At 34.2% G+C, this 16215-nt stretch overlaps 1 protein-coding gene across 2 annotated transcripts; it reads right to left on the bottom strand.

Annotated features, from left to right (window-relative positions):
* Positions 1-1566: 1566 nt before the first annotated feature.
* LOC149476622 (uncharacterized) lies at positions 1567-15037 on the bottom strand. 2 transcript variants are annotated; one of them, XM_089711888.1, is made up of 5 exons: positions 14955-15037; positions 5549-5811; positions 5037-5146; positions 3960-4450; positions 1567-3731 (listed from the first exon to the last, which is right to left on the bottom strand). In XM_089711888.1, the coding sequence occupies exons 2-5, from the start codon at positions 5784-5786 to the stop codon at positions 1613-1615; spliced, it is 2958 nt and encodes a 985-aa protein (XP_089568014.1). In that variant the 5' UTR covers positions 5787-5811; positions 14955-15037; the 3' UTR covers positions 1567-1612. The 2 variants fall into 2 exon arrangements, with proteins under 2 accessions (XP_089568014.1, XP_089568015.1); XM_089711889.1 differs by lacking the exon at positions 14955-15037 and having other exon boundaries at positions 5549-5818.
* Between the last annotated feature and the right edge of the window lie 1178 nt (positions 15038-16215).

The following is a 16215-nucleotide window of genomic DNA, read 5'->3' as shown; positions in this document are numbered from 1 at the left end:
CTATCCGAATCACCCCCATGTGTGTTATGAGATTTTTCGTATTTTCGGAGTTATTACATTTTTTTCAATTTTTATCTTTCGCCGAGTACGATGAGATTTTTATTTATGGTGACGTGAATTATTGCGCTAGATGCTTGATTTTTTTTGTGTGCTAAGCTGAAAGATAGGCCAATTCAGTATGGTAACATTTACTATCGTTAGATCTTCGAATGGAATAAAAAAAAGAATTAAATGCCAAGAAAGATAAAATTACCCAGTATGTTCATAACTTCAAGGGCCCATAAAAAAATAAAATCACATAAAAAAGATTTTCCATTTGGCTTTTAAAAACTTGCTCTATCGATCAGGTAGCTACCCTAAAAATTTAATTTTATTATTCTGAAGGCTTCAATCGAAAAATTGAAATCTAAATGTGGTAAGTGGAAAATTTGTATTAACATGATGATCATTAAAACCAGTAAATAGGTGTTAAATTACCAGAATTTTTTTAAAATAGCCCCGCTGTTGCTCAATGCAAGTGCGACATCACTGTAAAAAGTTGTCTTTTTAATGTCTGAATGCTCTTTTATCATTTTTAATAGTTTCTTCTGCAACTATGAATTTCCGGGTTATTTCGTCCAAATTGTGGCATTCTCTCAAGTGGCCGAGGTCTTATTAGTATCCCCATTAAAACAAATCAATGGGGTTTAGGTCGAGGGACCGTGGAGGCCAGGCTTTAAAGCAGGCATCACCGGCGCATGCGCAGGCTGCAACGACCAATCTATCTTTCAGAGTATTTTTGCGCTTTAGCCTGGCCTCCACGGTCTCCGGACATAAACCCTATTGAATTTTTTCCGTGGGATATGACGTGGAAATACTACAAAGACGAGAGACTGCCACAATTTGGACGAAATAACCCGGAAATTCATAGTTGCAGAAGAAACCATTAAAAATGATAAAAGAGCATTCAGACATTAAACAGACAACTTTTGTACGGTGATGTCGCACTTGCATTGAGCAACAGCGGGGCTATTTTAAAAAAATTCTGGTAATTTAACACCTATTTATTGGTTTTAATGATCATCATGTTAATGCAAATTTTCCACTTACCACATTTAGATTTCAATTTTTCGATTGAAGCCTTCAGAATAATTAAATTAAATTTTTAGGGTAGCTACCTGATCGATAGAGCAAGTTTTTAAAAGCCAAATGGAAAACCTTTTTCATGTGATTTTATTTTTTTATGGGCCCTTGAAGTTATGAACATACTGGGTAATTTTATCTTTCTTGGCATTTAATTCTTTTTTTTTATTCCATTCGAAGATCTAACGATAGTAAATGTTACCATGCTGAATTGGCCTATCTTTCAGCTTAGCACACAAAAAAAAATCAAGCATCTAGCGCAATAATTCACGTCACCATAAATAAAAATCTCATCGTACTCGGCGATAGATGAAAAATTGAAAAAAATGTAATTACTCCGAAAATACGAAAATTCGCATAACATACATGGGGGTGATTCGGATAGCCCTCTAAGTCCTCTACCTACCAGCTTCAGTATATCACTACTTTTTGGGACACCCTGTATAAACTACAACACAACATATTATATTAACAATTAATTCATTAAAAACTAAATCAGTCTTTCTAATCGTTTCAATTCTTGTTTCTGCGATTTAAGTTTTTCGAAGTCTTGCAGTTGCGAACATTCCGGTACAGATGTTATATAATTATAACTCGAAAGTTGTTCTTCATACTTTTCTACGTTCTCTTTCATTTTCTTTATTCGCTTTTCTAACTTACTTTTAGCAGCTTCAATTAAACTGTCTGCATCATTTCCAGGAATTTCGACGAACACCTCTGTTTTAGTATCTAATATAGAACTAATATATTTTTTATCACTATCTTTGTGAAATTTAACATCACTGCATTTGGTTAGATTTAAAACTATCTTTAAATTATGCATTATATCGTCAATCAATTTATTATTTTTACTTCTTATTACAATAGTTGGTCTTTCTTTGTTGGATATTCCGTAAAAACCTCTCAGTTCTCGCACTATACTAATAGTGTCTAGTAGATTTTCAACTTGTTTTTCTAATTCTGCATTTTTCCACGATTTGTAATCTGCTGTTTGTGGAAAGTCAAAATAATCTTTATCTAGGTCGTTATAATTGTGTATTATATTGTTTTCAAATGCGGGTATCTTGGGAATAATTTCGTGTGTCAAATAAATCATAAATGGCGATAAAGATCTTAGCGAACAATTCAAAACTGCTGATAGGGTATGTGCGTGTCCGTATCCAGTTTTAGGATTGCCATTATCGAAACCAGGTTTCGTAGCTTCCAAATAAACATCACAAAATTCGTTATAAATAAATGTTCTCAACGCTTTAGTTGCTGTATGAAACTCATTTGTGTCCATCGAACTATTTACTTTCTCAACCATTTCAGACAATCTACTAAGAATCCACTTATCAAAATATGTTAAATCATCGTGTGTAATTTCTTCGTCAATTTCTTTGAGCTTCGCGAACGATAACTGCATGTATTTAATACTTTGCCAGATTTTGTTGCAAAACAATTTGTTCGCAAAACATTGATGGACGTCAAACGTAATGAAATTCGATTTCACGTCTTGGGAGAGTAATGTAAAGCGTAGTGCGTCAACTCCACACTCAGGGATACCTTTTGTGTTGTAAAAATGAGATTTATGGTATGATAGTGCCCTTTTAAGTTCTTCTTTGGTAATAGCACCGTCTTTGTGCATTTGTACAGCTTTATCTTTAAGTTTGTCAAGCGAAATGCCACTTATGACATCAATGGGGTCGATAACATTGCCTCTACTCTTGGACATTTTCGCTCCTTTACTATCGCAGATGACTCCGTGTAACAGAACATTGTTAAAGGGCAATTTATCAGTTAACTCTAAACCTAACATGACCATTCTGTGCACCCAAAAGCCGAGTATGTCATTTCCAGTAACCATAAGATTTAAAGGGTAGAACTTTTTGTAATCTTGGCTCTTTTGGTGTTCGGGCCAACCCAATGCGGCGAATGGATAAATACCCGAGGAAAACCAAGTATCTAGCACATCAGAGTCTCTTTTAACTGTAATATCGTCAGGTAGAGTTCTCAAAAACTTAGAGGCTTCTACTTTAGCTGTCGTTTCGTTTGTTGCGGCTATCCAGACAAATTCCTTACCCACGCTACATTTATACGCGGGTATTTGGTGTCCCCACCACAACTGTCTTGATATACACCAATCTCTGCAGTCATTTGTCCAATGTTCCCATTGGGATTTGTACTTTTCTGGGTCAATTTTCAAATGCCCTTCTTCTACTACTTGTGCAGCTCTTTCGTTTAATAACGTACAAGATAGAAACCATTGTTCTTTGGGCAAATATTCAATAACATCGCCAGTTCGACTGCATATCGGTAATGTCATTTGATGAGGGTTAATAGCTCTAAGAAGTCCTAAATCATCGAGTTCCTTTATCAAAACTTCGCGACAATCATACTTTCTCATAGAATTAAACTTTCCAGAGTTTTCCATTACACCATCTTCATTTATTACTTGCAATAGAGGTAAGTTGTGACGTTTGGCAATGTCGTAATCTATTTTACTATGTGCAGGTGTTATTTTTACAGCGCCAGTACCGAAATTCATATCAACAAAGTCATCGAAAATTATAGGTATTAAAGTTTCTCTAAATGGGTGGACTAAATTTTTACCTTTAAGGTGCTTGTACCTGAAATACAAACGTTTATTATAAAGAAGGTGATTCTGATATTTATCAAAAAAATTGTTCAGCTGATCTATAAGCGTATTTGCATTTATTTCGTTCTGCTTTTTTCTCTAACTCTAGATATTATTGTACATGATCTAATTTCTAAATGTTTCAAAAAATCAAGTCCTCCTAAAATAAAAATTATAGGCACTTTACTTATTATTTTTTTATATATTTACTGACACTTACCTATTATCTTCAGGATGCACAGCCACAGCAGAATCTCCTAACATCGATTCAGGGATTGTCGTCGACACTACTACCTCTTGATCACTGTCATACACTTTATACGCGAAATTGTATATCTGTCCAAACTTCACAGGCTTAGCATATGTTGGTAACTTTAGATCAGTCACTTCAGTCACAGCAACATTGTCCACCTCAATATCAGATACCGTTGATTTGAGTGTCGTACACCAATTGACTAGACCTTTCTTTCTATAGATTAAACCCTTTTGAAAAAGGTTTAAGAATGCAGTTGTGACCGCGTGAGATAGATTTTCGTCCATAGTAAAAACTTCGCGCGACCAGTCTAATGAGTAGCCGAGCATTTTTAGCTGTTCACAAATAGCATTGCCATGTTTTTCTTTCCATTTCCAAACTTCTTGTGTGAATTTTTCACGTCCTATTGTGTGGCGGTCTATGTTTTGATTGCTGCTCAGATATTTTTCGACTACCCTCTGTAAAAAAAATTGTTACACATACTATTTTTGAATAATATAAAATATTAACTATAGTGTGTTCCTAGGGCAGGCGGAAATTCGTACAATGACCTAACAGGGGTGTCCAACAATACGTGAATGCGTGTCGCTGTGCTTCCTAATCTGCACCTTATACAGACATGTAATAACAAGTTTGTTACCTCTGAACGACCGCGTCGTTCACCCCACCTTGTACCACGAGAACCCGTACGCTGCGTAAACGACATGTAAACGATAAATTAGTGTATGAAGAGCGATAGGTATCGTTTTATTTGATGATAACATAATACTTCGTGTAGTTGTACGAATTTCCGCCTGCCCTAGAAACATACTTTAGTATATGAGCATTTTGTGAAATAGTTACTAAATTTATCATCATTACACCATATTTGTTGATCCATCCATCCATCCATCATTATACCATATTCTAAATTTTTAAGCATTTCATATCGTAAATCAAATAAAAAGTGAAAGAACAATGAATATATACCATATGAAGTCCATAAATTTTAAGTTTAATATAGTATAACAACAACAAAAATGGTACACCATATCTAAAACCCACCTGTGTAGCGATACCAGCATGGTCAGTTCCTGGCAGCCACATTACATTATACCCCAAAGAGCGCTGCCTCCTCGCTATCACATCTTGGATGGTACTAGATAGTGCATGTCCTGAAAATAATATGATATGACAAACTTTTTCTATATCATAAGCGTGGAAAAATGAGACCAGCTGTTTTATTGGATATTTTCTGTTACAGTGTAACTTATAATAACAACTAGCTGTGCCCCCTGGTTTTACCCGCATTGCTCTGCTCCTATTGGCCTTAGTGTGATGATATATAATAACCTATAGCCTTCCTTGATAAATAGGCTATCTAATACCGAAACAAATTTTCAAATTGTATCAGTAATACCTGAGATTAGCGCGTTCAAACAAACTCTTCAGCTTTATAATATTAATTAATATAGTTAAACATTTTCAATAAGAACATATCGAATCTTTATATGTTGTTATATCAGTTGTTGTATTACATAAAAAATATGTACATCTAAAATATTTACTTTACTAACCTAAATGAAGTTTTCCGGTCACGTTCGGCGGCGGTAGTACCATACTAAATACAGGTTTCTCATCATTTAATTTCCCTTGAAATAACTTTTCTTGAGTCCATTTGTTATATTTGTCTTTTTCTACTATTTCAGGTTTGTATGCGGTTGAAGGTAAATTTTCTTTCAAAATAATTTTAGTTGTACTTGATATAAACCGCCTTTGGCATGAGCAACTTCCCAAATAATATTTCCAAATCATAATGAAAACATTTACTCTGTCAGTTCTTGTTAGTATAAGGGTGCACTCACACACATCAGTCACCGTCACGGCACGTCACCGGACAGGATTAAAAAAAAATATGTATCAATAGTTCTAGTATGACTCTGTTCCCACACGACAGTCGCCGGCACGAAATCTATCAGTGACGTCACCGGTCAGGCACGTCAAATAATCTTTCCATACATGTATCATACTTTTATCCCCACTCACCCGGTGCCGTCACGTCTCAGTTCAGTCAGCGTCGTGCTACCGTCAATAATTGCTACATGTTCTCTAGCGTGACACACGTCTAATCACTGACTAACCTGATGTATGTGTTCAATGATTCAGTCAAACCGGCGACGTGACTGACGGACAACATGACGTTGACTGGTGTTTGTGGATACGTACACAAACCGTCACCGATCAGTCATCGGTGACTTGACGGTGACTGATGTGTGTGAGTGCACCCTAATTCAAAATAATAAAAATACGTAGAGTGAGAATGAACCATAGAGGAGGCACTAAAATGACAAGTAATGCGTGAGAGAAATACACTTATGACTATAAAGCTAAGAGCAAGCGAGACAGAAACATTGTTTTTTGTTTCTCTCATGTTATGCGATTTCTTTTGTTGGGGACAAAGGCAGTTTGTCCCAAACAAGCGGCTACAGTCCATTGTTTTGCTAGTTTTCTGTTTTTTCTCGCTGTTAAGTGACTTCAAAGTTTAATAAACGTTGACAGTGATCTGTTTTAATCCGACTTTAAGTGAAAATATGGTGCGTTGTAGTGTGATTGGTTGTAAAAATCGGCCGGAACGAAGATTACCAAATATTACCTTTCACACGTAAGTAAACTTATTTGAAGTATATTGTTTTATAGAACTGGATATAGTTGATACATTTTCATTAACTCTAATGTGAAATTATCTACAAATATATAATATTTTCATCGAAATAGACGTAAACATTTTTTTGTGTTATCCGACTAAATTACGAAGTGTTCTTGTTGTTCAGGACGCCATTTGTTTTTACGTAGTTTCAAATTTATGGTATAATCATGTGATTAACATTAGGGATACCAGTACAGGGTAAAATTTTCCCCAAAATCGTGAAATGTTTTTTTAATATTAAATATGTTTTTTAGGTTTCCAAAAGAAACAAGTACATTAAACAGATGGATTCGAGCTACCGGAAGGAAGAACTGGTTACCAGGAAAAAGTCACAGAATATGTTCTATACATTTTGAGTCGCGTTATTTTCGAAAAACGAAAAAAAAAACCTATTTGATGCCCAATGCAATTCCAACACTTTTTACAACAGTGAGTAATTTTTGTGATGCATTTAGTTTGGATTTAAATGTTGTAGTTTAAATATTCATAGACCGATTTTGTTGCTACGTCTACATAATAAACAAAACAAGTTATTAATTTATTTTTATAGGGGTATATTTTCTATTTATACTAAATCAAATTTTATTTTTTTAGGATATTATTGTTGAGCGACTGAGTACTGCCCAACAATCAAAAGTCCATGGACCAGGTCTTCAGGTAAATTAATAATTTCATTGCACTTTCCCACGAGCAACAACACTGCACTATTTTAGAACTGCACGACATACCGTGGAGAGGAAGTTTATGAGGTGTTGTTGTGTATGTACACGGCTCATATGAATGTGTGAAGCCTGGATTAGTCACCGGTTTTTTTACACCTTTTATTTTGTACATGGATGTTCTTAGTATTATCTGATTCAACTAACTTAATCTTTTCAGGATGTTGTTGAGCTACCTAATACAAGAGAACAGTCGAAAACCCCTGAACCAAGTCTTGAGGTAAATTGATTATATTATAAAATTATGGTGAAATATATATCTATACTAATATTATAAAGCTGAAGAGTTTGTTTGTTTGTTTCAACGCACTAATCTCAGGAACTACTGGTCCAATTTGAGAATTTCTTTCGGTGTTAGATAGCCCATTTATCGAGGAAGGCTTTAGGCTATATATTATCTCAACAGACCAACAGGAGCGGAGCAATGCGGGTGAAACCGCGGGACATAGCTAGTTAGTAATAATTTCATTTGGGTACATTTTGTACATTTATGTTATTTGAATTTTCTGGTTTACCGAAGTTAAACTTTATCTTTACAGGATATTATTGAGCTACCTAGTACTAGCAAACAGTCGAAAGCCCCTGAACCAAGTTTTGAGGTATATCATTATTTCATATACAACAATAAATTAATGAATGAATACATTTATTTCTGAAACAATGAAGTAGAGTATAGTAATAATTTCATCACGCCGGTGCCAGCGCATGGTGACAGCGCTTGTGGCCGATCACGGGGCCAGGAGCAGGAGCCGCCGTTGTGAAACTATATAGTGCTCGCGCAATAACTAAAACCGTAGCAAATGTTAAAGAACAGCCGAAGTGATATCTTTAATGGCGTATAGGAAATGTTGCCACAGCGTGGTTTTATAGCGTGACCAAAAAATATATTTTGAAGAGTTACCGTGGGAGCACTGTAACTGTTTAGAGTTATTTGTATAAGTAGTATATTTTGTCTTATTTAGGTACATCTGTGTGGTCTTATATTTTTTAAAATTGTAAAATTATTTAAGTTGGAAAAGGAATCAAATCTACTATAATTGTGAGGGGAATCTAAAGCCTGTAACATAGTTTTGAAGTTTGAACTAATACATGCTTTAATTTCCCCAAATATATAAACTGTATTATTTTAATACTTTTTAATTAAAGATTTTTTTTCTATTATATATTTCTGTTTCAAGTTTGCAAAAAATAACTTAATATTTTTTTTTCCAGGTGGAAACACCGAGAAAAATCAAATTAAGAAAAAAATTAATAAATAAAGAACGTGTAGCCGAGCAAAGAAAAAAGAAAATTGCAGTATTGAGGACAAGGGCGTGGCGGTTAAAGAAAAAGAATGCAGAACTGTGCAGCATATTAGAAGATTTAAAAGCCCGATGTTTAATAAATCAAGAATCTGCTGATGTTTTGTCATCTATAGAAACGGCAAATAAGGACTTTTTAAAAAGATATATTTGTAAAGAATCCGCACCTAGGAAGTATTCTGTAGAGTTAAGAAAATTTGCATTAACTCTCCACTTTATAAGTCCAAGAGCCTACGATCATGTTCGAAAATATTTCAATACATGCCTTCCTCACCCACGAACTCTTTCACGGTGGTACCAGTGTATAGACGGTAGTCCAGGGATCAGTAAAGAATCTTTAGAAGCAATAAAACTACTCAAATTAGCTAATAGTATAGTGAATCCATTTCGCAAATTATTTTGCGCCCTATGTTTCGATGAAATGGCTATTAGAAAGCATGTAGATTTTGATGGTCAAAACTGTATAGGGTTTGTAGATTGTGGCAATAATATAAGTAGTGGTCAATTAGCTAAGGAAGCCCTTGTCTTTATGCTAACTGCTATAAATGGTAGTTGGAAAATACCTTTAGGGTACTTTTTAATAGATGGTATTTCGGCATACCAAAAAGCCAATTTAGTTCAGACCTGTATTAAAACCGTTCATGATGAATGTGGAGTAGAAATTTTATCACTTACATTCGATGGCTGTCCAACAAACTTTGCAATGGCTAAATTATTAGGGTGTTGTTTACAAGATACTCAAATAGATCCTACTTTCCAAGTAGGTGACAAAAAAATTATTATATACCCAGATCCATCACATATGCTTAAATTAGTACGGAATACTTTGGCTCAGAAAGGACCCATCATTGATAGGCAGGGACGCACTATTTCCTGGGAATACATCAAACATTTAACCCTTATTCAAACGCGAGCCTGTGGAGGAGCTAACAAAAAAGTAAGATAAGTTCCTGGGTAATTTTGGGTCGTAGATTTCAAAAATACACACAAAAAAGGGGTTAGTGGGGGGGAAGTACCCTTTTTTCGGTGGGAAGTATATATCCCGTCATCTGTTCTCTCTTGTAAAAAGTTTGGATAGGTGGGAACTATAGCTCCCAGTGTCCACTCCAGACATCAATATTTTAAAACACTAGTTAGTTGCCCTGACTCCACTTGTGAATTTAATGTTATCGTAAAAAATTATAAATATCAAGTTTTTTAATAAAGGAGGTGAAAGTGCTCATAAATGCAAGTTTATTTTATTGAGGGAAGAATTCGGGAATTGAAAAATGAATGACTTCAACATAAAAATGGCATTTTTCTAAAACAAAATGAAAACAATAGGTAAATACTATTGTATTAAGTTAAGATTTCTAATTATCTGATCAGGAAATAACGAATTACAATAAATAAGTTGCTTATACCAACTAAAAAAGATTTTTTAGATACACAGATTTTATATATAGAATTTCAAAATGTCGTGTGCAGTGACGAACACTGGGATGATATCTTCCCACTTAAAGACTTAATTTCAATCGACTCTACCAAGGTATAAACGAAAGATTCTGGGCATATTTTTACGTTTCACGCAACCGTAATATAGTCTAGTTTACATAGCTAGAACTCAAATCTATTTATCTAATTTTTTTTGAGCACTACACCAAAAACTAAAAAATAACGGTCGTTTTCGGCTGCAAAATCCCGTCACCTGACTTTGACGTGTGTTTACCATGACATGTAATAATTCTCTGAAAAGTGTTTCCATGAAAAAAAGTTCTCTGAAATGTTAAGATTGCGTAGATAAATATTTCACTGCATTAGGTTTAAGCATATAAAAATAAAACACGATTTACTTCAATCTGAGACGTGGGAAGTATAGCTCCCAGCGTTTTAATAAGGGTTAATTGACTTGCAGGAAAATGAAGGACTTCACCTAGCTAATAAACTGAAAAGATCTCATATGAATTTTAGGCAACAGATCATGAAAGTAAAGTTGGCTGCTCAGACTTTCAGTAATTCTGTTGCTGATGCCATAGAATTTTGTAACGAAGAACTTAAAATAGATAATTTCTCAAATTCGGAGGCTACAGTAGAATTTATTAAAAATATAAATGACTTGTTTGACATATTAAATTCAAGAAATATGAATGCATATACACATAAAAAACCTCTATTCGAGGGAAACTTTTTAAATACTAAATTGATTCTTGAACAAATATATCAATATTTAATGAAGTTACATTTAGGTGGCATGCCCATCCTTAATACAAACCGAAAGACTGGATTTTTGGGCTTTATGATTTGTATACGAGGGATAATTTTTCTATACGAAAATTATGCCAGAAGTGAATCCTTACAATTTCTGTGTACGTATAAGCTTAGCCAAGATCACTTGGAGTATTTCTTTAGCGCGATTAGGGCTAAAGGTGGATTTAACAATAACCCTACAGCCAAACAATTTAAATCCGCTTTCAAACGGATGCTAGTCCATGGTGAACTTAAACACATCACTACAGGTAATTGCATTCCTCTACAGGAAATAAATATACTAACATATACCAAACCGGAAATTGCAATAAATAAAACCACAGAAAGAATTAAACTAATAGATGAAACTGATGATTCTGAGATACGTGACATTGATTTTATCCGCACTATGGATGACCACGACTATTTAAGTGATCCTAGTAAACTGACCGAATTTTCGAAACAAATTATTATTTATATCGCAGGGTTTGTTGTAAGTCAACTGAAAAAAGAACTTAAGTGTCCTGATTGTACGTCAGTTTTGACTGCGGATAAATTTAAAAGTTTCTTGTATAAAAAAGACAAGGGGGGACTGCAATATCCTAGTAAAGATGTAGTTGCCATTTGTACATTTAGTGAGAAAATTTTCCGTCAAAATAGAGATATGAGTAAGAAAAATTATTTTCATACTATTTCTCAAGAATGTCTCAAAAGATGCCTTAATGAAAATCTTTTTTCAAGAATAAGTGATCATTTTAAAAATCAATTATTTTTAGACTGTCACTATTCACTTTTAATTAAATCCATCTGCGGAAAATATATAAAAGTTAGGATGCACTATGCAACAAAAAAAATGTCTGAGGTGGATGACAAGGTACGCAACTTTTATAACAAGTTAATTTTATTTAAAGGTCAATAATTTTGAAGGTCAAGGATTCAACACCATCCTTAACTCTTAATTATAAGATTTTTTTTATGTTTGTATTAGTCATCACTACATAGTATAAAACAAAGTCGCTTTCTCTGTCCCTATGTCCCTTTGTACGCTTAAATCTTTGAAACTACGCAACGGATTTTGATGCGGTTTTTTTTAATAGATAGAGTAATTCAAGAGGAAGGTTTATATGTATAATAACACCCATTAAATAGTGGAGAAGTACTGTTATTTTTGAGGTTTCTAATGTGATGTCGTAAAAATTTACATTTTTTCCGCTTACATTGCAAACGCTGGCTGAACCCTACGAGTTTTATCAAAATAATGTACTAAGTATTATACACATTGAAAAGGTCTACAGAAAAGTCCGCGATGGTATATGTCTATCTCTTATGGATAACCCACAATAACTTTTTTTGTCATTTACTTTTTACGACAAATAATGGCTAATTTTCGAAGCGATTTTAACCAATACAGCATTAATACTTAACCAATTAAATACCTTGAATACATTGTTCATTTGATATAGATATACAAGGTGAAAGGTAAGACATTTGAAAAATTTAGACAGGAGCTTCTACTCATGAAACTGAACAACTTTTGTTCTACAACTTTGCTGAATTCGTAAAAAAAAAATTGGACTTTGTAAGGAAACTTCGCTAATCAGCTGACAGATTTCCATACAAAGTCCAATTTTTTTTCTATATAATATAAATAGATATTATAATTATATACAGGGTGTCCCAAAAAGTAGTGATGAACGGAAGCTGGGAGGTAGAGGACCTAGAGAGCTATCCGAATCACCCCCATGTATGTTATGCGATTTTTCGTATTTTCGGAGTTATGACATTTTTTTCAATTTTTCATCTATCGCTGAGTACGATGAGATTTTTATTTATGGTGACGTGACTTATTGCGCTAGATGCTTGATTTTTTTTTGTGTGGTAAGCTGAAAGATAGGCCAATTCAGTATGGTAACATTTACTATCGTTAGATCTTCGAATGGAATAAAAAAAGAATTAAATGCCAAGAAAGATAAAATTACCCAGTATGTTCACAACTTCAAGGGCCCATAAAAAAATAAAATCACATAAAAAAAGTTTTCCATTTGGCTTTTAAAAACTCGCTCTATCTATCAGGTAGCTACCCTAAAAATTTCATTTTATTATTCAGAAGGCTTCAAAAGAAAAATTGAAATCTAAATGTGGTAAGTGCAAAAATTTTATTAACATGATGATCATTAAAACCAAATTAAAACCCATAAATAGGTGTTTAATTACCAGAAATTTTTAAAATAACCCCGCTGTTGCTCAATGCAAGTGCGACATCACCGTAAAAAGTTGTCTTTTAAATGTCTGAATGCCCTTTTATCATTTTTAATGGTTTCTTCTGCTACTATGAATTTCCGGGTTATTTCGTCCAAATTGTAGCATTCTCTCAAGTAGCCGAGGTCTTTTTAGTATCCCCATTGAAACAAATCAATGGGGTTTAGGTCGAGGGACCGTGCAGGCTAGGCTTTAAGGCAGGCGTCACCAGCGCATGCGCAGGCTGCAACGACCAATCCATCTTTCAGGGTATCTTTGCCCTTTAGCCTGGCCTCGACGGTCCCCGGACATAAACCCTATTGATTTTTTTCCGTGGGGATACTACAAAGACGAGAGACTGCCACAATTTGAACGAAATAACCTGGAAATTCATAGTAGCAGAAGAAACCATTAAAAATGATAAAAGGGCATTCAGACATTTAAAAGACAACTTTTTACGGTGATGTCGCACTTGCACTGAGCAATAGCGGGGTCATTTTAAAAATTTCTGGTAATTAAACACCTTGTTATTGGTTTTAATTTGTTTTTATTAATCATCATGTTAATTCAATTTTTGCACTTACCTCATTTAGATTTCAATTTTTCGATTGAAGCTTTCTGAATAATAAAATGAAATTTTCAGGGTAGCTACCTGATAGATAGAGCAAGTTTTTAAAAGCCAAATGGAAAACTTTTTTTATGTGATTTTATTTTTTTACGGGCCCTTGAAGTGGAGAACATACTGGGTAATTTTATCTTTCTTGGCATTTTAATTCTTTTTTTTATTCCATTCAAAGATCTAACGATAGTAAATGTTACCATACTGAATTGGCCTATCTTTCAGCTTAGCACACAAAAAAAATCAAGCACCTTCCGCAATAATTGACGTCACCATGAGTGAAAATATCACCGTACTCGGCGATAGGTGAAAAATTGAAAAAAACGTCATAACTCCGAAAATACGAAAAATCGCATAACATACATGGGGGTGATTCGGATAGCCCTTTAGGTCCTCTACCTCCCAGCTTCCGTTCATCACTACTTTTTGGGACACCCTGTATAATAATTATATAATAAGATATAATATAAAGTACCTAATGTCCGATTTATTCCAGATATTGATGCATGCCAAAAAGGAGGACTAGGCCTACTGGGGATACCTCTTTAAAAAAAACGCACCTAAGGTTCTTACCTCACAGGTGGTGTGGAAAAAGAACCAATACAATACAACAGTGAATATATATATATATATACTAGCGGTCCGCCCCGGCTTCGCCCGTGGTACATATTTCGCAATAAAAGGTTGTGCCAAATTTCATCAAAATCGGCCCAGTAGTTTAAGCGTGAAAACCATACATACATACATACATACATACATACATACATACAAACCTTTCCTCTTTATAATATTAGTATAGATTTAAAAATTGCGGGACGTAGCGTTTGCGGCGGTACCGGCCAGCCGCCCGGCTATATATTTTATACCCGTGCGAAGCCGGAGCGGGCCGCTATGTTTTTATATACAACGTTCATAATTTTTCTGTAGTGTATTTACTATTTAGTATCAGCATTGCACCCGTGCGAAGCCGGGGCGGGTCGCTAGTTAAGTTAATAAATAACAAAATCTTTTCAAATCTGTCTTTTTCTTCATAAACCTATCTTACAAAAAAATACCCAAACATTTATAGATATTTTGCCAGTTTTTCGGATAAAAAGTTTTTGTAATAGTTGGCAACATTGACGTAAGGATTCGCCATCTCGTTCGGGTATACGCCGATGTGATCTCTAGTACATTCTCCCTCTACGTAAAAATATCAACTACAAATTTGAGAATTGCACTTTTGCACTTTCAAAACATTTCACGTTGACGCGGATGACACAAGTTTGAAGTTGACATAATCAAATAACTGATTTGACAGTTAATTCAGTGATGTACTATTAATTTAATTTATGCAAATTACATCCTAAATACTAAAGTCCGGTCGCGGAGCAGAAAGAATTTCGTACAATGACCTCTTTACCTACTGACAGTGGTCACAAACATTTTTGAATGAAGTGCAGTTTACATGAAATATTTGGAGGAGAAAATTTTTTTTACTAATTTATTAAATAAATGTCTTTTATTCATTTACAATACTTATTATTAGGCAGTTCAATGAAGAAACGAATCTTCAATGGCGGCGCTTATCATTCCCTCTCGCTTACACACGGCCGTACGGCATGCAAAAAAAAAATGGAAAAATAAAATCACTAAAATGTATTTGATTTTCCCTATAATAGTTTTTATCATAAATTTAGAATGACAATTATGCATTTGCGAAAGTAAATAGTGTTTTATTGGAATTTGACAAAATATGTTCTTTGGGAAAAGTTGTTCAGTTTTATGGGCTAATTACAAATATTATGGGGATTTTGTTACATTCTGTATACGTAAATATGATAATTCATATAAATACACAAATACCATAACAAAAAAGTTTGTCAACAAACAATTCAAAATAATTAATAAAATAATTAAACATTTACGTTATTTTTATTTTCTTTTTTGCTGACCCTACCATACGTCAGTGTCAGCTTTGGCCGCCATTGAAGATTCGTTTCTTCATTGAATCACCTAATAGCTAGTTACATTTTAACTTTTTCAATAACAACGATATATTATATAAAAAAAGTGTGCGTGGACACACATAAGAAGTGAAACTTCTATATGACCTTATTTTTTAAAAAATAATTTACTATTCAGTACAATATTACAGAAATACGTTAGTCTAACACGCGATTTCGACTTAGGCGGATTTTGATAGGACATAAAGAGTTTGAGGTTTATTCTTATAAATTTTGAATTCACAAAATCATAATTGAACACCTGACACCAATCAAGCAAACACAAACCTTACGCTCTCAGGTTAAAGGTTTACAATCCCTAAGGACGGCGGTCATTGCACCTGTGCGAGCAAGACACATTATTTTTACAAGGGAGTGACAGTGACAGGTAATAACAGGTTAATGTACGAAATTCTTCCTGCTCCGCGACCGGACTTTACCTGGGTTAC

This window comes from Colias philodice, chromosome 27 (genome assembly GCF_061535455.1).
Source record: "Colias philodice isolate Cphi_HAF_F1 chromosome 27, ilColPhil1 Martin Lab GWU primary, whole genome shotgun sequence".
Lineage (NCBI taxonomy): Eukaryota > Metazoa > Arthropoda > Insecta > Lepidoptera > Pieridae > Colias > Colias philodice.
The sequence above is the reverse complement of the archived record's forward strand: the minus strand, read 5'-3'. Positions and strand labels throughout refer to the sequence as shown.